General features: G+C 55.3%; 1 protein-coding gene across 2 annotated transcripts in view; it reads right to left on the bottom strand.

Annotated features, from left to right (window-relative positions):
* The window catches only part of MYO18B (myosin XVIIIB), a 230,171-nt gene that overhangs the window by 136,437 nt on the left and 65,959 nt on the right, over positions 1 to 27,775 (bottom strand). For both annotated transcript variants that reach the window (XM_037052378.1, XM_037052379.1), the window contains exons 18-23: positions 24,137 to 24,296; positions 20,686 to 20,869; positions 19,683 to 19,905; positions 16,196 to 16,305; positions 5,775 to 5,840; positions 1,114 to 1,242 (exon numbers count right to left, since the gene is read on the bottom strand). In XM_037052378.1, coding sequence (XP_036908273.1) covers positions 1,114 to 1,242; positions 5,775 to 5,840; positions 16,196 to 16,305; positions 19,683 to 19,905; positions 20,686 to 20,869; positions 24,137 to 24,296 — 872 coding nt within the window. The remainder of the gene's footprint in view (positions 1 to 1,113; positions 1,243 to 5,774; positions 5,841 to 16,195; positions 16,306 to 19,682; positions 19,906 to 20,685; positions 20,870 to 24,136; positions 24,297 to 27,775) is intronic.

Here is a 27,775-nt window from a genome sequence, read left to right as displayed (position 1 = left end):
TGCCCAGCTGGTGTGGCTCTTCCTGCCTGCGAGACACCATGCTGAGCACCTTTCATCCTTCCCTACAGCCCTCTGAAGGTAGGTGTTATTATCATCTCCATTTTACACATGGGGAAACCGTGACACAGAGAGGTCAAGTCCCCAGGCCAGTGTCACACAGCGTCTCTGTGGCAGAGTCAGGATGTGAACCCTGGCAGTCTAGCTGAAGATAGAGCCCAGGTGTTTAATCAGCCTCTATCCCGAATCGTCCCAAAGCGTAAGCTACTTCAGTGCAGTGAGCCAGTGGGGTTGCTCATAATATTTAAATTATTAATGTTCTTGCCTTTTTCTGCTTTTGCCTAGTGCATGTATTTGAATTTGCAAATTCACATAAGCTGGGGGCACAAGTAATAATACTCCATGGTAGCAGGGATAACTGATAGTCACAATGCTAAACCAGTAGCAGCTAGTATTTACTGAGGCTCTACTACGTGCCATGCACTGTACTAAGTGCACAGTCTCATTTTGCCTTTCCCCAGGGAGTAAGCGGTGGAGGTGGGATTTGAACATAGGTCTTGTTTGTCTCCAGAGCCAAGCTGCCTTCTCTCTATGATGCAGACTACAGAGAGAAAGTTCAGTCTCTAGCGACCTCTGAAGATGGTGGTTCAGGGCCGTGGATTCTAAACTGGCCTCTTGGTCCCCAAGGCCTTGGGGGCCATGCCCTGCCCGTGCCCTATCTGCTGACCAGTGAAAGATGGGACAGGGTGGAATCACAGGCCGACCCACACAGGCTTGGCCAACCTCGTGGATAAGGAGCTCAAAGTTGGCACGTTGGGAGTCTGATGCTGTGCCTTGGAAACGACCACGACACCTTGCAAAAGGTCAACGTCTCACCACCTGTTCTCGGGCGCATTCTCAGACCAGTAGCAGCGGCACCATCGAGGGAGACATGGGGGCCCCTGTGCGCACCCCACGCCCACCAGACCAGAACTGCACGTTAACACTATCCCACAGGGGCTGGAGCACGAGAGCAAATGTGAGAAATGTGCGGTCGCAGCCCCCAGACCGGCAAGGTCGGTGCCTGTCCAGGACGCTACGCCTCCGCCGGGGTCCTGCGGTGCTGCGCCACCGTACCTTCAGCTTCCTGAATTCCTGGCGTGACAGAAAGCCCTTGCAGGCGGCCTGGAACAGAACGATGCTGTGAGACACCAGCTTCTCTCGCTGCTTCTCAAGCCTGGAGACCATGCCCGCCTTCAGGAAAACCTGGCAGGAGAGAGAGCAGCAGGTGACGTCCCTCCTGAAGCAGACGGAAGCCGACCTCACAAAGGCGGCTGCCAGTTGGACCCTTGCGTCCACCAGGAGTGCCTGTTCGCAGTGACCCTGGACTGACACGTTTCCTGATAGCTCCTCTTTCCTGGCCTCTGGCCCCCAAATACTCAGGGTATGGTCCGCACGTCAGCAGCCTCATGACAGCCGAGGGTCTTGTTAAAAATGCAGGCTCGGGCCCCACCCCAGACCCGCTGAGTCAGAACCAGCATTTTAGCACCTTCCCCACGAGCTCCCAGCACACTTTCTTTGAGTGACCACTGCTGAGGCAGACCCACCTAACCTTGGCTGTGCCCCAGAATCACCAGGGCAGTGCGGTGGAGGCAGATTCCCAGGCCTCGCCCCGGGAAAGGTTGAATCGGTGGGTTTGGTTTCAGGTCTGGGAATGAGCATTTTTAATCAATGCCACTGGCCGAGAGAAGTGGTGCCCTAGAAACACGCGGCCCTGCCTTGTAAGAAGGGGCAGAGAACGTCAGGGAAGTGAGGGCAGCCCCCCTTGGTCGGAGAGGACAGGGCCAGGCCGGTGCCAGCCACAGGGGGCGCTCGGGTATCTGGCGGAAAACAGCTCCATTTCCAGGCCCTTCCTCATCAATGGTGGATGGAGGCCTCTGTGGCCTCGGTGTGATGGATGCCTTCCCGGCCCCCTAGAGGGCCGCTTTCGCATCGACCACAGGCAACACAAAGGGATCTTCGAAGAGGACCTGAAGCTCATGGTGAGGCCTGCTCCCGCGGAGGCGGTGGGGCAGCTGAAGCTGGTCCCACCTCCCCAGAGACGAAGGAAAGGGGGATGGAACGGGCTCTGAGTCCGAGACAGGGTGGGGAGTGACTGTGCGGATGCCCTTGAGCTCACTTTTATCACAGCCTCGCGCATTTCTCTGCCAGGGTGGCCTCGAACCCCGGGAGCGTCCAATGCCTCTGGAAGCACCGGGCAGCTCCATCTCAGTCAGTGGCAACGCCAAGTACTTGGAGACGCTGTCAGCTAACGGTTAACCCCTCGTGGAGCCCTTACGGCCCCTTAAATCTGCGCTGACCGCATGCCACGAGCACAGAGCACTCCACGCACATTGTCCTATATGGCAGTTATTATGAACCCCCCCTCCAGCTTTATAATGAGAAACTGAGGCTAAAAAAGGCTGCCCCTCCCCGCCCCCGTGTGATCCTCCATAGCAGGTGGCAACACCAGGTTTATTTCCCTCTATCTGACTCCAGACAAGATTACAATTATCACTGAATGTCATTAGCATTTGCATGGCATTTATATTTTTCAAAGCTCTTTCTCCTACGTCTCATTTTAATACTAAAAAAAAAAAAAGACCCTATAAGGGATCTATTGGCTCAGAGAGATCACGTCATTGATTTAAGTTCACACAGCCAGGGAGCAATTTGAACCCCAAGCCCCGAGTTCGTATCCTGCATGCGTCCTCCACGAGCACACGAGGCTGTGTTTCCTCATCCGTTAGGACACGCGACCCCGAAGTTTGGGGTTGGCTTGCGATTTGAGTGCAGGTGGGACAAAGGGTCTCCCTGCAGCCTCCATCCCCCTAAACGTGTTTTTTGCAATGGTGACCACCCCGCCTAGCTCGCAGAAAACCCTTGCTTGATGGGAAAGTGAGAATGAGCACACCCAGTCGGCGCTCACTCCGGTTTGCAGCCTCTGTCACTGCCCTGAACACTTCCTACCCGCCAGGGACACCGAGGCAATTAGCCTCATCGAAACAAAGACACGATCGACTCATTACCTATCAGATTGCCTCAATAATGACTGTATTAATTTCACAAGCTAGTGAGTCCTAAAAGCTGCTATAAAAAAAATCGATGCTCCAAGTGATGACGGCACCAGTTCATATATCACAACGGGTGGCGGGGCTCTGCAAAAACCGCTATTGATTAAGTATGAAGCTTTCATTAAAAAGATAATTGGAAACAACCGTCCAGGGAAGAGAAATAAGTCATCGCCTCGGCAGAATCTTATTTTGATTTTTTTTCCCCCTTTTCAGGGCCTGTTGCCGACCCGAAGGCCACTGCATGTGGAATTCCACGTCTTCCATAAATGCCATGGCCCCCAGCACAGGCCACAGGAAGGCACCAGGGGCTGGAGATCACAAAGGAAAGTCTAAGTTACTCGCTTTTCATCGGTCCCACTGCTATTTGGGCCCATGCAGAGCATCACACACACCCTCATCTTTGAGGAATCCATGGAATCTGATCCGTGCAAGCTGTTTCTCCCCTAAAAACGCTGGAGGCCGAGGCTGACAAATCTGACAGGGTGATAGCTTGCATGTCTGGTACTGCGGAGGAATTAGCTCCTCTCATCTTAGTAATTTTCTACAGACGTTTAACCCTGTCAATAGTAGACTGTTTTCCTATTGCATAAGCATCTTGCTCCACCGGCAGATGCGTTCGACAAGCAAGGATAGCCAGTCCCTGCAGACTGACCCTTCGCTGGTCCCAGGGCCAGCTCGGGAGGGAGGAAGCAAGAGCTCCACCCCACCGAAGCTTGGAGAGGCACACTCACTCGGGACTCACACCATTGGGAAACGGTGGGGCGTGGGCGTGGCCCCACTCAGCCTGCTCCGTCCACTTCAGAGCCTTCCCTCCTATTAGGTGCCAAATCCTGCAACGAAGGAGAGTTGCATCTGCCCATGAAGATCGCAGCCTATTGCGCAGCCTGGCTGCCAGAGGACACGTTGCCCTTGACTTGCTCTTGACCCTTTCTTAGTGAATACCAAGTGCTACTCCCTAGTGACAATGTCTCATTACTGGGATGTTGGCTTCTAGACCCCTTGCCCTCACCACTGTGAAACTGTGCCCAGGGACTTCTCTGCTTTCACCCTTGCTCACCATAGCCGGCAGGCCCATTGGGGACCCATTTTGGCATTTATGAAACAACTGAGTGATTATCTAGATCCATGACTCTCAAGTGTGAGAGTGTACCAGAGCCCCCTTGAGGGCTTGTTCCAACCCCCACCGTGGGTTCCCATGCCCAGAGTTTCAGAGTCGCCAGGCCTGGGTTGGTACCTAATAGTTCACGCTTCCAGGTTGATACAGGTGCTGCTGGTCTGGGGACCACACCTAGAAAGATGAAGTTCTTAGAGCTGAGGACTCATTCCTCTGAATCCAACCATGAAGACCTGTGTGCAAAGACTCTGCTGTCTGTTTACATCCACCAACAGTAGAACCCACAACATATCGGAAAGCCCCTGGATTCTTGGGGGTCTACCTACACCCCCAACTACCTATAAGGCCTCGAAAAGGGGCTGGCTTCCCAAAGGCACAGCTTTTTCATCTGTAAAGAAGGGACATACCAATTATCTCACAGCAGACTGTGAAGGAAAAACGAAAATACTACGTGACATTGCCTAGCACCGCGCTTGGCTCCTGGTGGGAGCCTGTCCCTGGCAGGTTTATTCCCTTGATTGGAAATGTCTGCAAAGTTGCTGCCAGCTCCTGGCAGGAAAAATCATGTTGTGACCACAGCAGACTGATAATAGCTTCAACCACACACTCCAGCAGGACCGTCTCCGTGGAGAGGCTGGGGTGTGAATGGGGCCATGACCCGTGTAAAGGACAGTGAGCTCTCCACGGGTGGAAGTGTGATGGGTCAGGCTTCTCGGGGCTCCAGGAAGCACTGAAGGCCAATGACGTGACCTTGGTGGGCTTTGGGGGCACAGGGCCCTTCCCCAACACCTGGATCAGGACTTGGAGGGGGAAGGCGATCGCCAAATTTTATTGGCTGAGCCTAACTGATTAGTAGATAACTAATTACCATCTCTGTACCCCACTTCCCAAACTACAATCCACGGAACAGTAGTTCCCACATATGGTAGGAGGTCTTCCGCTGAACCAGAGGGGTGAGGATCCCACAGCCAAATACTTTGGGAAGCCCCCAATACTGCATTTTTCCTCTTGAAAACTTTGAATGTGAGCCTACTAGGGCTCTGTGAAATTCTCTAAGTGTTTAAGCATGTTTGCAAGAGGTATAGGCTCGACACCAGTTTGGAAGAAGTGCTTTCTCTCCACCCTAACAATCACGTGCCGCCCCCTCAAGCCCTTCCGCTTTGCTCCTCACTGCTCATCGGCAAGGAGGAGCGTCGTGTTGCAGCTGGTTGCAAAGTCAGAGTCCCCAGACTCGAGCAACAGCGAGTGCTTCTCCTCAGGTTCCCAGGCAGCTCTTTCTGAGGCCCCAGAAGGCCTGAGGCTCAGGCTGAGGCCCCGAATGCAAACTCGCCCAGACCACAGAGGCCCTGGGAGCATGGCCTCTACTCCTTGGTGCCGTACAGCGCTACGTCCTCCCGCTATGTCCTCCTGTACCCTCGCCACAGCCCCACAAGGCAGGCAGGGCAGGGAAGCACTGGGCCCCTGTGCAGCTCGTTGAAAAGGAGGCAGGGTGGACTCTGAGGCAGGGTACACACTGGGTCCCCTTCGGCTCCGTCATGGGCAGAACGGCACCAGAAGGGGGCTCTACTCACCTGGCTGTGCCCCACGGTCACTGCCTTCCTCTCCAGGTCCAGGGTCTGCAGGAGCTCCTCCACCGCCTGCGAAGGAGGAACAGGTTAGAGGAGGCAGACAGCGGGCGGGAGACTCCCGACACGGAGCTCAGGCAGCCTGCGGGGCAGGGGGATAGAGGGCAACCCCGCACGTCTGTAAACTCCAGCTAACGGAGAGAGACCCGCCTCACCCCGGAGACAAACATGTACTGAGCGCCTACTGTGTGCCACCCACTCTTCTGGGACCTTCACAGATACCATCCTGTTTCGTCCTCAAAGCCATCCTAGGCAGGGTGTCACATTACCGTGTCCATTTTTATAGATGAGAAAACCAAAGAGACAAAACCGAATGATGGAGGCGTCTGCTTCGGAAAACAGCACGGTGCTCCTGAAAACATTCAGCCCAGAATCACCACTGGACCCAGCAGCCCCACTCCTGGATGTATACTCACGAGAAGCGGAAGAAGGGCCCCAGGTAGATATTTGTAGCCCAAAAGGTAGACGCAACCCAGGTGCCCGCTGGCGGATGGGTGGATACACAAAATGGGGTGTTCATGACAGTGGATACTAATCAGCATTGAAGGGGAAGGAAAGTCTGGCACACGCTACAATACGGGCGAGCCCTGAGGACAGTGTGCTAAGTGAAATGCACTAGTCACAAAAAGGCAAATACTGCATGATTCCACTTGCAAGAAGTATCTGGAACAGCCAAATGCACAGAGACAAAAAGCAGAATGGCGGTTACCAGAGGCTGGAGGGGAGGAGGCTGGGGAGTCAGTGCTGATGGGTAGAGTTTCAGTTTTGCAAGATGGGAGACCCCTGGAGACAGATGACGGTGACAGTGGGACCACAACGTGGACGTACTTAATTTTAATGCCACTGGACTGCACACGCGAACACGGCAAAAATGGTGAGTTTCACGTTATGCGTATTTTACTACAAAAAAAAACTAAATAAAGGCATTTTTTCAATGTTAGAAGGTTACACAGGAGCAAAGCCAGACTTGAACCAAGGCCTGTCTGGTTACATTGCAGCACCGATGTCTTGACTGCTTTGCGTGACCGGAATGACTCCAGAGGACTCTAATCCACGAAGAAATTCATTCGCTGTGTCACTGAAGTCCCCTGTGATGGGCACGCCAATGCTCTGTCCTTCTTCCATTGTACCAGAAGCGGCCTCACTCCCAGAAAATATTTGCTAAATAGACGGCACAGCCGTCAACCTTCTGTGCTGGGCCTCAACCACAGAGGGAGGGCCTGTGCACAGTCCATGCTCTACTTCCCCCACTGCACCCCCGACCGGTGCTGTTCTGCGTGCACAGCAGAAGCTCAGTGAACAGGGTGACTGAACGAACCAACACCCAAACGAGAGAGATCCCATGGGGTTAACGAACCAACACCCAAACAAGAGAGAGCGGATGGGGTTAACGGTGGAGAGGCAGACCCGTGCAAGAGAAACAAATTCTCTCACAGGGGTTCCTGGATGCAGCCTTGGCCACACCGCCAGCTAATGCACAGAATTTTCCTCTTCCCGTGAACTCCTGTGAGCTGGAACAGTCCTGCAGAGACCTGCACCGTCACTCAGACAGACACGGGTCGCGCCTGGTTCCCGAGTGCCACCCCTCATGGCCCTCCCTTCCCTCGAAAATCACAAGGTCTCCTTCCGGAATAAACTGTCAGAAAAGCAAACGTGACCCTCAAGAAGCAAAAGGTATTGTGAGACTGGAATAACTTAGCAGGTGAATCCTAAGATACAAAACAAAAAAAAACCACGCTCATTAAAAGTCAAGTCCAAGACTGTAGTCTGGGAAGACGTTCCCTCCCTTGACCTCCTGCAAGAACGTTCCATAAGGCCCCTCGAAAAACACAGTGCTTTCACTTATCACATTTTAGCCAAAAATGTGCCCAGAGAGCTCTGGGCAGCAGAATGCAGACAACCAGTGTCTCCAAAACACAGCATCTTCTCTCCCTGCACAAGAGGAAAACAACATAAAAATGGGCTGAAAATAGAGTGGATGAAAAATAAAAGAAGGTGACGGCCAGTGAAATCTCTCTAAGTCCACCTTCGAGTCAATACTCAGAGTAGATGTTGGGGGGGTGGGGGAGGGGGTGCGTGGAATAAGAATCTGGAGTCGGGTCCGCCAGGCTGAGGTCCTGGTTTCTGCTGCCTCCATGAACTCTGTGACCTTGGACAAGCATTTTACTCTGAGCGGTAGGCTCCTCTTCAGGAAAATGGGGTGGCGCGGGCCAGGGGGGGCTTAGTGGCACTCTTGCAGAAGACAGGGGACTTGTGCTTGAGAAGGACTCGACATGAGACCAGGGGCACAGGAAGCAGTAACACATACTGTCCGCTAGTCCTGCTGCCCTGGGCCGGTCCCACCAGCTGTCGCAGTCAAACCTGCTAGCGGTGCGGAGGTGCACCCCAAACACCACCAAACACACCCTCAAGGATTCTTCGACATCCCCTTGTTTTCTTATGGCCCTTGAGGTGTCTGTGTAGCCAGGAACATTAGGTCTAACAAAGACGTTCTGTCCTGTTGACAGAGAAGGAAGTCCCAGTCCACAGGGTGGAGGGAGGGAGTGGCTACAGGTGCTGACCTGTACTTCCGACCCTCACTCTCCTCCCCTGCAGCTTGGAGGTGACTCTCCACGCCCCGAGTGGGCCAGGGCCGGGATGAGTAATCGAGGGCCTGGGAAAATGACTTTGTCGGTGACTTTGTATTTAATCACTATTATTAGCACCACCACTGACATCACTCTCAGCCGCTGTCACGGGGTGGGTGAAGTATCAGTGATCTCATTCGGCCGCACATTGACGGAACCCAGGGCGAGCATCCGGGCTTCCTGTAAGACACGGCCCCCGGGGGCTGCATCTCTGTGGAGTCAGCCGTGCCCACTGAACCGCCCGGATAACCAAACGAGGCGCATTCCTCTGGACGTGGAGCGCTGAGGAAAGTGTCGGCAATGGTTTCCTCCTGCGCTTTCAAGTCTGACCATTGCTTTCAGCACCCTGTGCATCACTCGTTCTATTTTCAAACCACGGCAACAGGGGCTGTTTTATGCCCGTTTGAGAGAGAGAAAGAGAGAGAGAGGGGGATCGGGAGCCATAAAATGACTCGTCAAACGTCACATGTGAACAGGGGGAGATGCAACCCCAGGGAATCAGATTCTTGAGCTTTTTCTCTGTCCCCGGACAGTGGGCTCCTGGCTGACCCCATGGGTTCTCTAGGGTCATGCTGTGTGACCCTGAGCCAGCCACCCCCTCTCTGATCGTCACATTCTAGAAGAGGGAGCAATCATGCCTACCCTACCAGGGTGCTGTGGGGACTTTAGGAGGTCACAAAAGTAGCACATAGGACTTCCATGAGCCAGGAGCTCAATACATCAACTCCCCCAAAAAACAGCAATAAAAATGGATGCTATTTTCAAAGAACAACAAGTTTCAATACTCTGGAAATTGAGCCAGGCGATACAACAAAGTGAGAAGCATTCATTCAAGAAAAAACCTATGGAACGTCAGGGAGGAACAGTGGGGGTCATCACGATCTTGAGTGAGGCTCTTCCGATCCCCCACTGAGCTCCATCACCGAGCAGAACCCCACCGGGGAGAGACCAGCTGTGAAATCTGGCGGCTGCGTTGGCAGAAGGGGCTGTTCACGTGGAGAGAAGCACAGGGAAAACCCCACACCCAGGATCACCATCAGAAACCCCAGGGACCTCGGCAGTAAAGAAACGAAGAAGGTCAATGGCACAGCCAGCCTGAGATTGTCATCCTGACTGGGTAAGCAATGCGCACTGACCGGCCAAAACTTAACAGGGGTATGTGGGAATGGGGTAGCCGTTCCCACATCATGAGAAGGCCCCACGTGTTCCTCACACTTGGAAGGCTAGGCACACAATCAAGGCCACGTGCACGCATGAGAGAGAGAGAGAGAGGAGGCTGGCCCTAGCTATCTCCAAATCCCCACTTAAACATAAGGGCTTAAGCCAAACAAAGAGTAAAAGCAAAACACTATTGTAACTGCCTGAATGTAGAATACATTTCCCAGGATGCACAGGGCTCCACACAAATTCGGTGAGGGCTTCACAGATCACGGTGTGTGATGACAGCCCCTACTGGCCACTGTGCCACGCTGACACGGAGCACCCCCTGAGGAGTTGCAATTTAGAATAAAAACATAAATTAAAAACTGAGCAGAGCTATTAGGGGTCCCGTACCACGGGGGAGACAGACTCCAAAAGTCTAGTCCAGATAAGTTAGTTACTAAATAGCTGCTGGAAAACCAGAATCTAAAGATGCTGTCATATGTTATCTAAAATGTCCAGTCTTAAACAAAAGAGTTCAAGTCATGCAAAAAAAAAAAAAAACCCACCTATACTCAAGGAAACCACCACCACCACCACAAAAGCAGTCAGCAGAAACCCTCTGTGGGCTTAGATGGTGAACTTGACCATGACTTTCAAGCAGCCCGTATAATCCACACAGAGTGTTTACTGCCATGCCTGGCACATGTTACGCTTCCATAAACACTAGTAACTGGTGGAGGCCCTGAGGTCATAAGCCTTCCTTTGACCTGGTGGAGAGATGATACACACTTCACCTCCACCACTCTAAGCTCAAAGCATGAGTCCTTGAACATACCCGGGAGAAACCCACGTCATGCCTCCCCTCCCAGAGCCCCTTTGTGTCCCAGAGGTTTGCAAAGAGCCCCCCTGCCATGCTCCACAAGGATGCACCCAAAACACAAGGGGGCTGACCTCTCACACGAAGCTGAACACGTGAGACGGGCAGTGAGAGACTCCAGGACTGGTAAAGCGTCCCGGCTGGGAAACGCTTCCCCAGCTTGCACCTGAGCAAGTGGTGTGGAACGGAGAGCCGTGTTGGTGGGACGGGACGTCCACCCGGTGAACTGCTGGGCTGCTGGCCGCACGGCACCTCGCCTGGGAAACGCCATGGCCCAGTGGCCACCCTGGCCCTACAGCTGCCCTCCGTTAGGAACCTACTGTGTGCCAGGTGCTTTGTTATGCCCAATGAAATGTTACCTGTGGGCATGGATGAATTGAAGAGAGAGATGTCAGAAACCAGACTTTGAACAAGCAAATTGTGTGAAGACACACACACACAAAATTGGCTGGTTAACACTAAATGGAAAACACACAAAATTACTGGAACAGTTGACTGGAAATGGAGGACAACCAGGTGAGCAGGAAAACGATGATGAATAAATAGTTTCCACAGGGCTTAGGCTATAGGAGCGCCTGAATGGTCATCCAGCACCCCGAGAGCGGACAGCTCCCCCAACCACGGGCTCACAGAGGCCTCTGGACAGAAGAAAGAGACTGAGACAAATTAGGAGGGAATTGGGAGTGTCCACCAGAGTCTGGGATGAAATAAGAGCAGCTCCCTTTGAGAAGATAGCTTAGCATCCCTTAATTGTGTCCTCAGACCAAGTCCCCAGGAACAGTGTCCTGCAGGCACTCTCGGGGGGGTCGTGACACTGATGAGAGAGACCCGGCAACTCCTGCCTTAGGAGCAGAGAGACTGGGGGACCAGCATCTGGGTCAGAGTCAAGGTGAGCTGAAAGAACGCCTCCACTGACCTGCCGGAGAGCCCCCCCATTCTGGCCAATGTGGGTGGGCTTCCATGTAGTTTAAAGTATCGATTTAACTAGATGCGATAACCCAGGGAAGAGGAATGGGTCCCAAGGTGACCAGAAGGGAATACAAGGTCATCACGCAGACTTGAGCACAGGCCTTGGTGTCTAGGAGAGGCGGGACATCCTGAACAGCTGGGGGTCAGCCTGAGGATGTCGCTCCCTAGACAGGACCATGAAATGGGCAGAGTGGACTTGAATTCCTTCGTAATTTGGCTTAAGCCAGATGGAATCNCTCGGGGGGTCGTGACACTGATGAGAGAGACCCAGCAACTCCTGCCTTAGGAGCAGAGAGACTGGGGGACCAGCATCTGGGTCAGAGTCAAGGTGAGCTGAAAGAGCGTCTCCATTGACCTGCCGGAGAGCCCCCCATTCTGGCCAATGTGGGTGGGCTTCCGTGTAGTTTCAAGTATCGATTTAACCAGACACGATAACCCAGGGAAGAGGAATGGGTCCCACGGTGACCAGAAGGGAATACAAGGTCATCACGCAGACTTGAACACAGGCCTTGGTGTCTAGGAGAGGCGGGACATCCTGAACAGCTGGGGGTCAGCCTGAGGATGTCGCTCCCTAGACAGGACCATGAAATGGGCAGAGTGGACTTGAATTCCTTCGTAATTTGGCTTAAGCCAGATGGAATCATGAAGATCAGGTTGTCTGTGGCAGGCCCTGTTGAAAACCCCTCAGCGGACCACCACTGACCCCCTGATGAAGCCCACACTCTCTAGCTCTACCAACAGTGACCCATGGCCTGGCCCCTGCCAACATCTTCGGACCGTTTCCTTGACAACTGACACCCTGCGTGCTCAAGCTGCGCGAAGCTGGGCACGTAGCCTCCCAGCTGCAGGTCTCCGCACAAGCTGCACCCCATGGGTGCACCCCTTCCCCAATCCCTCCGAAGCACCCCTCCAGGCTCAACTCTGAGATGCCTTCCCTGCCGCCCGACTCCCACCCCTGAAGCATCGAATGTTTTAGGGGTGTTCTCTGGGGCACCCCAAAGCCATCCCTCCATGCAGACATTGTTTGTGATGGTGTTTCTCCCCCAGTGAAACTGTCCCGTTCACCCGTGAGGCACCTAACACAGGGCCTGGTGCAGAGCAGGCACCTGGCTAAAGTTGGGTGAAGTGAGTAATCATTTTAAATTAACATCACAGATGGCACCTTCTGTGGAGAACTTCACCCAACACCAAAGGGCCTCGGAGAGCTTCCATCCGAAAGTCTTGTGTGAGCGGGAAAAATGCTCCGTGTCACTGACGATCAGAGAAATGCACACTGAAAACACAGTACGACGTCACCTCACAGTCACTGGAAAGGCTACCATAAAAACACAGGAGGTAAGTGGTTGTGAGGATGTAGAGAAAAGAGACGCTGCTGGTGGGAATGTCAACCAGTGCAGCTGCTGTGGGGAACAGTATGCAAGTCCCCCCCAAAAAAATTAAATACAGAATACCATACGATCCAGAAATTCTGCTTCTGGGCTTCTCCCCAAAAGAATTTCGGCAGGGATTCCAACAGAGCTTTGCACACCCGTGTTCACAGCAGTGTTATCCATAATGACCAAAAGGCAGGAGCAGCCCCCGTGTCCTCTGGCAGGAGGAGGGACGGACAACACGTGGCCTGTCCACACGATGGAATATCACTCAGACTTCCAAAGGAAAGAAGTTCTGACACATGCTACAAATGGACAAACTTCGAGGCTGTTGTGCTAGGGGAAATTAGCCAGTCACAAAAAAGACAAATGCTGGACAGTTCCTTATACAGGGCACTGAGGGTAGTTGAATGCATGGGGACAAGAAGCGGAAGGGTGGGTGACAGGGGCTGTGGAAGGACAATGAGGCGCTCGTGCTTATGAGTCCAGAGCTTCAGTTTTGCGAGATGGAAAAGTTCTGGAGAAGGATGGTGGGGAGGGTTACACAGCAATAAGAACACTCTTTTTCTTTTTTTTAAATCATCACTGGAGGATATATTCGTTGACTTCAGAGAGAGAGGAAGGGAGAGAGAGGAAGAGCAGCACAGGATGGGAGAGAGAAACATCGATCGGTTGCCTCCATGTGCACCCCAACCAGGGATCGAACCCACAACCTTTTGGTGCACGAGACAGTACTGCAACCGAGCCATCCGGCCAGGGCCCCAGTCTGAGTGTCCTCAAAGATTCTGACCTGTACGCTGAAAGAGGCTTAAGATGGTGAAGTTTATGTGGCGTGTATTTTCCCCACAGTGAAAAGTAAAAGGCCCGTGTGAGGCACCCTGGGGCCAGAGCTGAACCCACCACCCGGCAGGGCAGGCAGCCTCAGCGGCACCTGCTGTAAAGCCGGGATCCTTCGGGCAGTGGGAAGGCTTCCTCTGGTGGAGGCTGCTCCAGGCCCAGGACCTGCGGGCTTTACCTCCCGTGCCTGACTTCGTGGCGATGACAGTCTGTGTGCACGTGGTAAAAGAGGTGTGCTGTTTCTGTTCCGGGAATACAAAATAGCCCACGGGCACCCAGGCAATGACGGCACATCTCTGAGAAATCCTCTGGGCATGAAAAACCAACGTTTAGGTGCCTCATTCCAGGCACACGGGGGAACAACCCTGACGATGAACTCCCTCTGCTGCCCTCTAGTGTCTAAAGACAATATTGACCTTTCCCCCCCGCTGTCAAACTGGTCTTAAATCCTGAGGTCTTAACCGCTTTACACACACAGGCTGACAGTTTGCCCACCCGAGCACATGTTCATGTATAATTCATGGCCTATCACGTTGCCTGGAAGATGAATATTTATCAGCTTTTTCATAACAGGCAGGATGCTATTCCCTTTTGCTGCTGCCAAAATGCTATGCCGCAGCAAATGAAATTTGTGAGCGAATGAAAAAAAAGAATAAGCAGCGGCGAAAACTTCCCCGCGAGTCCATTCCACGTGTAATTTTCCACTTCCTGAGGCCCCCAGCGTGGGCCTGGAGGTGGTTGGGGTTTGGCTACAACGGAGAACTGCTGAGTCATTCGGAACAGAAACGCGTCCACGCGTTCTGCCCACCGTCGCCGCAGAAACCCCCCACGCCCCGCTACGGGGCCGATTGCAACCGCAGAGGGGTCCAAGCTCCTCCCAACAGCTCCATGCTGGGTGCTCGCAGCAGAGATCTACTCGGGCTAAGGGACCCCCAATAAAGACGGATACACAGCGCTCAGGGGGGCCAAGCCAGGCCAAGTTTTATAGCTTCCCAACGGGCTGCCACCCAGAGAAAGGGCGGCCTGCACCACACCAGCTGGGTCTGAGGTCCCCTCCCCACGGTGAATTAGGAGGGCCCCGTGGGAGAGGGTGCCTGTCTTTAGGAGGCGGCCTGTGCCCTGGTCCCTGCTGCTGGGAAGACTCAAGGAAGGACCTAATGACTGTGACTGTTTATCCTTCCAGCCTTGTGACTCCCGCGACGGTTGTGACTGAGGATCTGAGGGCTGACGATCGCAAGCACATGTGGGCTCCCCTGGAGGTGGAGTTTCGATGCGGTGGTGAAAGTGCCGCCTGTGTGGCCACCACTCTGGCCTTGAAGGACGACGACGACGACGACGCTGATAACAGGGGTTCATAAGAACTGAGCCCTCAGCACGCCCCAGGCTCTGTGCCAGGCACATCCACCACATTATTACATACATAATCCTCAAAACGCCCCATCGAGGGGCGCGTTATGGTTGCTCCCGCTTTACAGGTGGGGAAACTGAGGCAGCCCCAGCTGGGAGTCTGTGGCAGGTCTGTGCAACTCTGGAGCCCCTGTTCTCTCAACGACTCTCCCTGGAACCATGAAACTTGGGTTCAGGACAAAACCCACGAGTGCCTGGCTGTGTGGCCTCAGGGGCGTCTGTCCGTCTCCACGAGACTGTTTTCTCCTTTGTAACAGGACCAGAATCGCTCTTGTTCTCCAGAGCTGCTGTGAGGATGCAAGAGGATTCTGCACATGCCGAGGAGCTCTGTAATCACCCATCAGCTGGTGGCCATTCCCAATGAAAACATTACAGGGGGGTTGGCACCAGAGGTAAAGACCAGGCTCCAGCCCCAGGAGTTTGCGGTAGAGTTAGAGAAAGGACACGCAGGGGCAGACGTGCAAGGGTCGGTGTGAGTGGTCATTCACTCAGCAGAGAACTGACACTTGCCACGAGCTGGGAAACACACAGGGGAGCGGACTAACGTCACGTCAGGGTAAGTGATACACGGACATCACACCAAGGTGAGCAGTGGAGAGTAACGTCTTCCCAGCGTCAGACGAGCAGGTAGAGACTGGCCAAGCAAAGGCTGGGGGAAGGGCTCCCCAGACGGAGGCATCAGCTAGTGCATAGGCCCTGGCAGGACGGTTCACGGCAATTCTCTATGACGGGGCTCTAGCGTGAAATGCTTCCCAGACTTTTTTGATAGTGAAGCCTCCTGCTCATGGACTATCTCGGGGCACTGGTACAGAGTGGAACTCCCTCTAGAAGTGACGGCGTTCATCTTGCCAGGGGCCCATCTCTCTGGGACACGCTCTTCTCTTCGCTCTGATTCTTCTCCTGCACTTCCTCACGTACGGGTTTCGGAAAGGCCACTTTGGGATGGGGAGTGTCCCAAGTGACGTGGCAGGAGGCGCAGCCTGGTGCAGGGATCTGGGCCACACCTCACGCCACCCTCATCTTTAGCCCCAAACCCCAGCTTTCAGACCCCAGCTGGTCGAGGTGGCCCCTTGTCCTCCCCTACGGAACAGAAGCGTCCAGGCCCTGCACCCGGGCTGGCGCCCACCCACCACGTACCTTCCTCTCGTCTATTCCCTCCGTGGCCAACAGGAACTTCTTCGCAAGCAGGGGGTCCAGCACCTGGAATCGCCGGCGGAACCGGGTGAGCCCCATGTGGTCAGCATAGCCTGAGGGAGAGCAGGAGCCCAGGTGAGCAGGCCAGCCTGGGGCCCGGCTCCCGGCCTGGCTCCTAGCCTGCTCTGCGGACTCATTTCTCAGGGCTCAGTCTCCCCATGTGCTCATGTCAGCGTCCAACCCACACTCCCCGAAGGTCTCTGCAGACACAAACCCTATAAAACGCCCCACGACACGTCTGGAAAAGTTGCGCCCTTTGCTCTGCCCCCGCCCAGGAGTTCGGCTTCCGTGTCAGAGGGTCTGGGAAGCTCTACAGGGAATTTGCCTGCTTAGCTCTGCTGACCCCAGAGTTTCCCCAAACCTGCTTGACCTTGGGGAAAAATGTTTTGGGGCCTTATGTTCATTATCGCCCACACAGACTGCAGTCAGAAGTGCTGCATGGAATAACACCCAAGGGTCCCTGTACATCTGACACGTAGGTTGAACACAGCTGTGTGGCACCTGGGAAGGTGTCTGGAGGGCTCCCAGGAAGGTGACCTGAGGCCTGGCCTGTGAAGGAGCTGTGGGTCTGTCGGGGCACTTGGTGCAGGAGGCACATCTAGGCAGAGGGAGCTGGAACCAAGAACCAAGAAATCGGAGGGTTTTTCCATGGTCACAGCAACAGCCAGCGTTTACTGAGCACCTACATGCACAAGACACTAATGTGTGCAAGACACTGGGATGATGACTCCCTTGGGTCACAGACCCGCTGGGGCTGGTGCATTGTGTCTGTCTTATAGATGTGGAAACTGAGGCCCAGAGGGTACCAGGCACCTGGCCCGAAGTCACGCAGAGGGCAGCCCTCCCAGCTGGGACTCAGCCCCAGACGATGCCAGTAACTAACCGGGTGGAGAGCGGACAATAAGGGGTCAGAGATGAATGGGGCCTGGGTCCCAACGAAACTTGAACTCTAATGTCAGACCTTGAGGTCTGAACTTTGTCCTGATACAAGGGGTGTGGTAGTACCTCCATGGCCCCCCCAAAAACAAACAAAAAACACACACAAAAATCCCTCAAGTGGCCTGATGGGAGAAGTTCTGATGAAAGGTCATGCCACATTTGAGATTTCACTGCACAGGAAGCCAAATGCATAAACCATGAGGAATAGTGACAAAGCCTGTGTGGCAAACCCAAGAAGTCTTCCTGGAGGAAGAGGGGGGTCTCCAGTGAGGTTTGAAGGATGCTGACGAACCAAGACAGGGCGCTGAGAGGTTGCAAGCCTGCCCTGCTGGGTCAGACTTAGCAGGGCTCACGTCCCCTTCCTCCCTTGATTAGCCCTCCGACTGCAGACAAACACCCTATCTCTTTGAGAGTCAGTTCCTTCCCTTGTCGGATGAGAATAACGTCTATTATCGCGGGGTCAGTACACGGGTGCAACCTGATGACAACAGAGGCGAATACGCACCGAGGGCTTCCCCGCATCCAAGGAGCTCCTCTCAGCGTGGCTACCTTACCCGATCGTCCAGCCCTCCACAGATGAGATGCGAGTTGTTACAGGAGAAGCAAACGGGGGCGCCTATCCTGAACACACCAGTGTGGGCCACGGCCAAGCCCAGGCAGGCCCCTCCAGAGTCTCAGCTGCGCCCCCACCAGGACATAGGATGCATAACCTTTAATGAGCATTTCCTACACATCAGCCACTGTACCTCATGAGGGCGCTGTCAGTCAGTGTGTGTGACGACACAGCACCCAGCACACCGCAGGTCCTCCATAAATAGCATACGTGTGTGCATGATGCATGTCTGTGTACCTGTATGTACACATTATATTTGCATGAATTCAAGAGCATCCGTATTTTATATATGTGTCTAGGGATGCGTAGCATATTTCTTCCAAGGTGTGAGAAAGACAGAAGCAACTTCAGAGCAGAAAATAATGAGAAAATGAACCGGGTCTGGGAGGCAGCAATTGAAAAACAATTCTACCACAAGCATCAACCCTTCCCTTGGTTGGAAAACCCATCCTGACGGACTGGGCCCTGCCGAGAACGCAGAGGACAGAGGCCGCAGCAAGGACCCCGCCCGAGGGAGGGCCCAAGATGCCCTGACCTCGCACTCAGGGGCCCTGACGCCGTCCAGGGCCCCTGCAAAGGCCCGGTGGTCCCTGCCGGCCAGCCAGGCGGAATCGATCAGCCACCTGCTGCCACCGCCTGCCTCTTGCTCTTCCCCTGTGACATTATCTGTCTCCCTCCGCCCGTGGCTGTGCAGGCAGGAGGGAAAATCAATGAGAAGCTCAAGGGAGTGAGGGGCTCATCTTTGCTTCCAGCTGCTCACAGCTTCTCCGCCAAACACTTTGTGCCCAGGGTTCCATTATTAATACAGTGGGCAGAGATGGGGGTGGCGACCACACGCTGGCGTGTCGGGGACCAGAGGCATTAAACAAGTGGGTATCCCTACCAGCCCCAACTTCTGCAGGGGGACCCCCTGCGCCTGAGGCGTTTCTGACTGCCAGGGAGGGACATCCACCCATGTGCTGGCCCCTGGGGCCTGAGAAGCAGAAGAGCAGCAGCATTCGGATGGAACCAAACTCATATGATGAGCCAATGGTGGCGCCTTTGGGCGTGCGCACGCTTTCTAAACGGCAGGCCTTCAAGACTCCACGGCTCTGATTCAAACCCCTCTGTCCCCCCACTACCCCCTCCTTTCCTCAGCTGGACCTGGAGAAAACCCAACTTCCAGAGGCCAAATTCACAGCCTTCCCAGATGGGTGCCCCCAGCTCCCCTCCCACAAGTCCGTCGCTCGCTTTGAGGCCCTGCCGCGGCCGCGCCTCCCTGCCTCGGCCACGCCTCCCTGCCTCGGTGGATCCCTCTGCCTGATGCGCCCTCTCCCCAGACCCCACAGCCGGGCCCCATGTTTTGCATCAACACCCAGCAAAGACGTCCCCTCCTCTAGGAGGGTCTCCCAACCTCCCCAGTGAGAGCCCAGAGCTTCCTCCTCTAGGCATCCAGGTACCTCCCGTGTCCCTGAGTGACACGGGCCCTCATCACATTGTGTCCTTGTCACCTGTTTCCCCGCTGGTCTCCCAAAGCAGGCTGAGTCTCTTAACCAAAATATTACTCCCTCGGGGAATTCTATGCTCAACCCCAAAGCAGAGGCTCCCAGCACGTTTGGTGGTGGAAGAAAGAGGGTCAGACGCAGGCCCAGCCCTGCAGTAGTACACAGCTATTCCACGAAACAGGACGGGCTTCGGATTTGGAGGGACCTGGGTCCGAATCCAGGCTCCGCCACACCCCAGCTGAGGGACCTCAAGCAAGACTCTTCCCTCTCTGAGCTCCCACTTCCTCATCTGTCAAGCTCCCGGCACACAGTAGGTGTTTTTCCCCTTGGGTGCCCCTGGTAGGTGGGTACGTCCCGGAGTCAGAGACAAGGCCCTTGCCCCGGTGGCTCTCACCTGTCCTGTGCAGACGCAGCGCCTCCAGGATGCAGGACCCAGAAAGCTGGGCCCTCAGCGCCGGGATGTCCACGGGCAGGGCCCCGCCTGCCCCAGGTTTGTCCCCGCCAGGTGGCAGCGGGGTCGGAGGCCCCTGCCCGCCCCTGCTCTCTAGCATCAGGCTTGGCACCAGGCAGTGGATGAAATGTAACTGCGATCTTCTGATCATGTTGGACAGTGCATCCTAGGGCCGAGAGGGGAGGGAGTCAGGGCCAGCTGGCTCAGGGTGAGACAGGCAGAGCTCCGGACGTTCCCCAAACACAGAGTCAGCCAACCTGGCCCAAGCATCTCCTGCCCACAGCCTGAATTGTGCTCATGAAAACTAAGGCGCCATTGTATGGAGTCCTTGTTTTAACAGGTAGGGAAACTGAGGCATGCGGAGGGCCCCAGCTCACATACCACCAGCAGAAGAGGGGAGGAGAACCCAGGGCTCAGTGTGTGTGCCTTTTCGGTGTAACATGCTGTAAGTTTCTTCCCACACTCATCCTTCCCCGCCCTGTGCTTTGGGCTCAGCCTGAGCATTGACCAATCGAGTCTTCTCACGTGTCACCGGATGAATGTACCCAGGTAACACAGGTACATCGTGCTACGCCTGCCACCTTCTCCAAAGGTGGACACAGTGGTGAAACTGTAGGCATTTGATGGTGGGGAGGGAGGGGCAGCCCGGTGGGCCTGGTCTGGCTGTGACACCTGTCACCCTGGTCAAGAGAACTGTGGTTCCCGCAAACTTCCGGAGGTCACTCAACACAAAGTAGCCGAGGCTTTGACCCCAGACTTGGGCCCCTCACTTGCCAGCAGTGTGACTGTGGCCAAGTCTCTTTGCTGCTGAGTCCCAGTTTCCTTCTCTGTGGAGTGTGGGCCGTGGGATGATGTCTGCCCCCTCAGGTTCACGGGGGTGGTTGGAGATAGCCCGTCCTGGGGGCAGGGAGGGACACGTGGCAGAGGGGACAGGGCTCCCACTCACCATCTGTAGCTTGATCTGGGAGCACGGGGCTTTCCTCCTCACTGCTGCAAAGCTGCTGGCAAAAACCCTCCTCACCGCACAGCTCCTCTGCAGGGCCTGCTGGGAGGCGCCCTCCAGGCCTGCCACAGCCCGGCACACAGGGGACAGCTTGGCCCGGGCCTGGAACAGGCTCCTCAGCTCCTCCCTGGCGGGGGAAGGGAGGGGGGCTTTAGGGGTTTCACGGGGAATGGCTCCACCTCGCTTCCTGCAGGTCTGCTTCCCACACCCCCCACGCACCACACAAGCTGTCTACTGCCCTTTTCTGCCAGACGCGCCTTCGCTTCAAGACAAATGTTGCTCCTCCCTCCTCGCCTCTCCCCTCCCCTGACCTCAGAGCACCTCTCCTTCTCTGCACAGTCCTGTCGCTTACCCACCCGTGAGGGTTCCACTGACCCTGCGCTTTCTCCGAGGGCGAGCCGTCTGTTACCCCTAGAACAGGTGCAGCCCAGGGGAGGCGCTTCCTCTATATTTCATGTGAGAGCGGACCTATCAGGTCCGAAAGGTCTGGCCTGATGCCGAGGGGCGGTCAGTGCCTTCCCTGGGCACTCCTGTAAGGTACAGGGTCTGAGGATGGTGGGAGAGGGCCAGGGCCCCTTGTGTGTCTGCCCTGATGAACTTGCGCTGGCCTGCCTGCTTCTGTGGGCAAAGAGAAGGAAGGCCAGGCAGATTCTGCCCTGCCCTAGGATGTCCCTGAGGCCGGGAGAGAGCCCCACCCCTCCCAGAGAAGGGACAGGCATCTTCCATGCTCTGGGCAAGTCCATGCCACACCCCCCAGCCCCCCAGAGTGTTCTCACCCATCTCCCTCCATGCCTCACCCAGCTGTGCAAACTATTGAGGAAGTGGATTTCAAACACCCCAAAGCTGTGTAAATGGTTAAAGGCGTGACCAAGCACAAAGATTCACAATGGCCTGAATACAGTTGCATTGAAATATAAAAATCCAGGGAGGGGGCCAGGGGAGCCCCCTGGGAGCAGGAACCCTGAGAGGAGAGGGCAGGGTGCTGGGGGATGTGGGCACCACATCCTGGCATGGGGAGAGGAGGTCACATCCACAGTCCTGGTCCCTATACATGAACTGACCCACTGGTCTGTGGGGCTGGGAGCCCTGGCCCCTGGTCTTCAATTTACTCTGTGACCTTGGGCTTGTGGTGTGTCCTCTGTAGGACTCTGCTTCTGATATATGGAGCAGGAGTGTTTGACCAAAATTTGAGTGCCTAAGAACCTCTGGAGAGGCTTGTCAACGGAGCAAGTCCCCAGGGCCCGGCCCCAGAGAGAGTGGGTGGTGCCCAGGAATCAAAATGCTAAGCATGAAATCCTGGCAAATGTGGCGTCCTCCGCTGCGGCACGCTAAGGAAGAGCACCATTTGCTCTCAAATCCCACCAAGGCTTGGCTCGTAAGCGTACATGACATCCCAATGGGATTTACTCCCAAACCTGCCCCACTCTCTCACCCCGCCCCCCGCGAGCTGCGACTTCGACTTCGCACTGTTCCTTCCTCCAGAATGCCCCGGCCCACCAGGCCATCTGGTTCACAAAGCTTTGCCTCACCCCTTCCTAACCGTATTCGCAGCCCCCCAGCCTGAGCCGCAGGAGCCTGGAGCAGCAGGAGAATGTACAAAGCTCAGGAGACGCGGGCAGAGGGCCTGCTGGGAGCCTGGCTCCTTAATAAGCCGTCAGTCATGTGACGTCACCAAAGCCTTCCGCCAGCCCCATCCGCTGCGTAACCACTCCCCCACTCCTCAGACCGTGAAACTGAGGCTCAGGTTGTGCAGCTTCAAAGAGGCAAAAGCAGAAGATGAACATCTGCCTGACCCCTAAGCTGGGCAGTATCCAGCGGCTCTTGTGGTCTCATCTGACGAATCCTTATTTTAGGGGGGCAGAAAGCTAAAAAAAAATAGGAAGAAAAGAAAAAAAGCCCAGGGGAGGGAAAGTGCCCCCAGTGCCCTAGGTCAGGGATTTTCAACCTTTTTCATCTCACGGCAAACATAATTACTAAAATTCTGCAACACACCAAAAAAATGTTATTTTTGGCAAATCTAACAAAAAATAGGTATAAATTTTGATTGATTTACCAAAATAATAATAATAATATTATATACCCTTTATTCTCCAAAGTGACTTTTTAAAAAGTCAGTATATAAGCGTTTCTGGTACCAAGAATTAACCAATCAGATACAACCTCATTATGCGATGTAACCAATAAGAGGCAACTTTATCATATGACCTACTTACCTACGGTTCAAGACAGGGCGTTCACACCAGACAGCTACTGTGTTGGCTCTTATTCTTTTTATTTGACAATCTAAAGGAAAAGGGGTCAGTGCCCCTGACTAGACAGTCAGGTACCGCCTGCTTTAAAGATTCTTGCGGCACATTGGTTGAAAAACGCTGACCTAGGTGACAAGGGGCAGGGCGAGGACTTGACCCAGGTGCCCTGGCTTTCTCTATGCAGCCCTGTGTGCTCGTTACCCTTCCCTGTGCCCCGTGCCCTGTGCCCTGGCTTGATCTCGCTGCTGGAGCTGAACGGCCTTGCACCCCGCTGCACACATGTCCCCAGTCCTCTCTGGCCGGGGGTCCTGAGAACCCCTCCAAGGATCACTCAGCTACATTGTATCTCAACTCTGCCATGATTTTGCTGTGATCAAAGGTGGGCCATTGCACTGCCTGGGGCCTCCATTTTACCATCTGTAAAGTGGGGCTAAGGATGCTGCTGGAAGGACTTATAAGGCACTGATAAAGCCTTTTACTCGACACCAGGCCCACAGTGAGTGGTCAATACATGTTCCTTCCCCTGTCACACCCCAGACACCTCCCTGGTGGTCTCAGTTTCTCTTCTTGTCTCCAAGCTCTGGCCCCGCAGGATTCCAACACTGAACTTGGAAGGATCTCTTTGCGTATTTGCACAGGCGCGCACACACACACACACACACGCACACATGCACGGGTGCATTTCCCAGGAACCCTTGGAACTGAAGGCAGCAATTGGCTGCCTGCCCTCGGCCAGCACTTCTGAAAAGAGCCGTCAGGGGATGCAGCGAGCTTTTCATGATGCTACAAAACATTATCACTTCGGTTTTACGACTCCCTAGTTCTAGGATGTCCATAAAAGTTGTTCCAGTCCCATCACCTCTGAGATACTTAATGAAAGGCAAAAAAACGAAGTAAGAAGTCACAGCCTCTGAGCTTCTGTGCCACCTCCCCAGAAGGCTGGCTCTTCTCCTCGGCTGAGCTCGCTCTGGCCCCGGGGGAGACGTTAAACGGCTCCGATCTGAGTTACGGTTCTTTGTGTGATCGGGGACAGTTCCCTGACCAGCCCTTACTCACTGGGTCGTTGTGACTGTGTGGCCCCAGCAGGGAGATACCGGCAGAGCCCCCAGGGGCTCTGACCTGTCCCCAGCCCCGGCAAGACTCACCTCTTCGACTGCTGGAGGACCTGGGGCGCGTCCAGGGCTGAGAGATTGGGTTTGGCCCTGCGCAGCCAGCCCGTGAGGTCGTAACGCACGGGGTCCTGTCCCCGCTGGTGGGAGACCTCACACTGCAGGGGCTGCTCACAGGGTCGCAGGGCAGAGGTCCCTGGAAGCAGACACAGTGTGTGAGTGCCGGGACCCTCGGGGACACTGCGACCAGGGGGCATCACCAGTAAGACCCTCTTCCCATTTGACTCTGTTTCTAGGCAGCTCAAGCCGACAGTTCCGGGGACCCGCATTTTTCCTGTTTGTGCCTTTGTTGACATTATTTCCCATGTGGCTTTCAACTCCTCCCTCCCTTCAGACTCCAGAATGCCTGCTTCCCAAAACTTCATTAGCGCGTACACTCTGCGTAGTTTGTCACCGTACCCATGTATCATCCGGGCTGTTATTAATGTTTCCCTTAACTCAACTCACGTCTTTGCAGAGAAGCCCATTTATAAAGAAGGATTATATTGCAGTTGGGTGCACAAACCCTATTTTTTAATATTCATGAACGTACATAATCATTAAAAACTTTGAAAATATTCGTGTGCCACCTAAAAACCATCCTAAACACCATCGACCAAATAAGCACACAGTCCACTCTTGGGGGATGCTGGCAGACACTCGGCCGTGAGGAAGTGAGTGGGAGAAACGGCTGGGCTTGCAGCTGAAGAAGACCTGGGTTCAAACCCCGAGTCTACTACTTATGACCGCGTGACACAGGCCAAGCCTCTTAGATCTCTGAGCCTCAGTCTCCTCTCCTGGGAAATGTGGGTGGAGCGATACACACTTCCCAGCCTGGCCAAAGGCTCAGAGGAGACCGCATGTGTCACTTTTAATAGAGTGTCTGGCGCGTAGTAGTTGCTCAGTGAGCAATAGTGGGTCTCGCTGCCATTTCCTGCATTGAGACTTTGGCCGGTGTTCTGGGGTCACCAAGGACTTTTCCCCACCTGCCCAGCACTCAGCATCCTGCCTGGCACAAGAACGGAGTCTGGCCCTGGCCTGGTGGCTCGGCTGGTTGGAGCATCATCCTGTGCACCAAAGGGCTGCAGGTTCAATACCCGGTCAGGACATATACTTAGGTTGTGGGTTTGATCCCCGTACTGGGTACGTATGTTCACTGCACTCCTCACGAGGGCTGTGCTGCTCTAGGTGCTGGGGACACTGTGATGACCAGCCCCGCCCCTGCCGTCACAGAGTTGACACGCCCACCCATAAGGACAGATGCCCCCTGTCCCACAGTGATGGCTGCTGTGGAGCAGAAGAAAGCAGGGGAAGGGAGGCAGGGGTGGTCAGATAGATAGGCCCCTGAGACCTGCCGGAGGTGAGGGAGCGAGTCAGGGAGCAAGTCAGGGACTGAGTCACCCTGAAATGTGACAGGAGAGTGTTCCACAGAAGGAACAGCCCCTGCAGGGGCCCTGAGGTAGGAATGTGCCTGCCGTGGCTAAGAAGCAGCCGAGAGAGGGGTGTGATCGGAACAGAGAGAGCGAGGGCAGGGCTGGGGCGGGGACGGCAGAGCCCGCGGAGGCCTGGCTGTGGTCCAGGCACCGGGGGTCAGCAGAGCCCAGACAGGCACATGTCCTGCAGCCTGCAGGGCTCCCAGGGCAGTCAGAGGACGATGGGAAGGGAACAGATAACCAAACGCTCCGGCGCCTGGGAAGGGCCCCGAAGGAAGCAACCAGGGAGTGATGATGGGCTAGCGTGACGACTGCCGAGGGCATGGCCTCAGACCGGGGTCGGGCAGGGCTCCGAGGAGAAGGCAGAGGGTGCACAAACGCTTCTTGGCACCATGAGCTCATCCGCCCCCACACCAGTCCCCCAGGAGGCGACTTCCTAGTAGCCACACACAGCCCATTAAGCTGTGCAGCGGGGACCCAGCCCAGGTCTCGGGGACGGAAGCCTGGGTGAGCTTCAATACCTCTGCCTCCTGGCTTCCTCTGCATCTGGGTATGCTTCCACCTCCACCCACCCCGACCCCCCAAAAAACTCCAGCCTGAGCCCCCAGAGACACCCCCTGGAGACAGGGGCTGATTTCACAGCTCGGAGGGGAGTCAGGGTTCTGGTTGGCGTTGGAGCCAGGCCTCCTGGGTGCAGGGCTGGCTCCGCGGTCAGCACCTGCAGGGCCCCGGCACACCTCCTGGTCTCTCCGAGGCCTCAGCCACCGGCCACAGGCAGGGCGCAGGGGGGTCCACCCCGCCCGGCTCGGTCTCAGGGCTCCACAGAGAGCAGTTTCCTCTGCCCTTCCGTCCCTGTTCACTGGCTCCCAAAGGGACAGCTGTACTTCAGAGGGCAGAGGTGACCTTCAGAGAGCAGAGCTGGCCTCTGCCAGGGTCACCCCCAGCCCCGGGGCCCCTCCAGGGTGAGGGCTGCCCAGCGCGGCCTCCTGGCTTTCCTGGGCCCTCAGCACATTCGCCCCCTCCATTTAAGAAAAGTAATTCTGTGTATGTAAAATTACATTTCATGACTGTGCTGCTATAAAGGCTAATGGATTTCTACTAATAACACACGGGGATGTTGCGCTAGTTTCCAAGGGCCACCACAACGCGGGACCTGGCAGCCTGAACGACAGCAATTTATTTTCTCCCAGGTCTGGGGGTCCCGGCTCCAGGTGTCGGCAGGTTTGACTCTGCTCCGAGGCCTCTCTCCCTCTCCCTGTGTCTTTAGCACGTCTTTCCTTAAAAGGCCGCCAGTCAAACTTAATCAGGACTCACCCCCGCGGCCTCGGCCCACCTCAGTGAGCCTTTAAAGGGCCCGTGTCTATACACAGTAACATTCCGAGCTGTGGGGGCTCAGGATGCCCAAGTATAAATTTGGGGGGGATACAATTCAACCCATAACGTACACATGGAAACATTGTATTTGCCCCAAAAGTGTTTCTTTTACTTTTAACAGAAATTAAATTTCCCTGGGCCCTCACAGCACCATGGCCCCAGGTGCTGCCCCCGAGGTGCTGGGCAGTGAAGGGGCCCTGGCTGGTCACCCACAGAGCCAGGCTCTCTGGGAGTGACCGGGGTCTGCTGCTCTGAGCTGGGTCCACGGATAGCAGCCAGGGCCATCAGGTGTCACCGCCACTGCTTAAAAAGCCCTGTCCTGATGTGACAGCAAGTGCCCCACGAATGTCCCAGATGAGGGGCCTCAGCTGGCCCCCTTGGGGCAGAGCCTGCCGCCAGCCTGAGCCCAGGGGACGTGGCGCGGAGGGCCACCCTGGTCCTTCTCCGGCTCTTCTCCCAGTTTCCCGCAAACCACTCCCATTAGACTCTCACCCCAAACACGTTCCTGAAATTGCTCCTCTCAGTGGCCAGTGACCTCCACTGCTTGCTCAGCCACACCTCCCGTGACCTCTCCTCAGCCTTTGATTTGGTTGGTTCCCATTCTCCCAGCTTCCCGCCTCCCTCCCTGGCCACGCCCCCTCAGCCTCCTTTGCTGATTACGCCCCTGGCCCTGGCCCCTGGCCACCAGAATGTCCCAGGGCTGAATCCTTGACTCCCCTCTCGGCCAACCCTCATTCCCTTAGTGACCTCACAGGGAGCCTCGAGCCACATGAGGTTGGCTCACCGCCGTACAGCATAGGCCCAGCACAGAGTAGCTGCTCAACATGTG

Source organism: Sturnira hondurensis, unplaced genomic scaffold, assembly GCF_014824575.4.
Source record: "Sturnira hondurensis isolate 20B ecotype Veracruz unplaced genomic scaffold, ASM1482457v3 Scaffold0007406, whole genome shotgun sequence".
Taxonomy (NCBI): domain Eukaryota; kingdom Metazoa; phylum Chordata; class Mammalia; order Chiroptera; family Phyllostomidae; genus Sturnira; species Sturnira hondurensis.
This window is presented reverse-complemented; position numbering and strand designations above follow the sequence as displayed.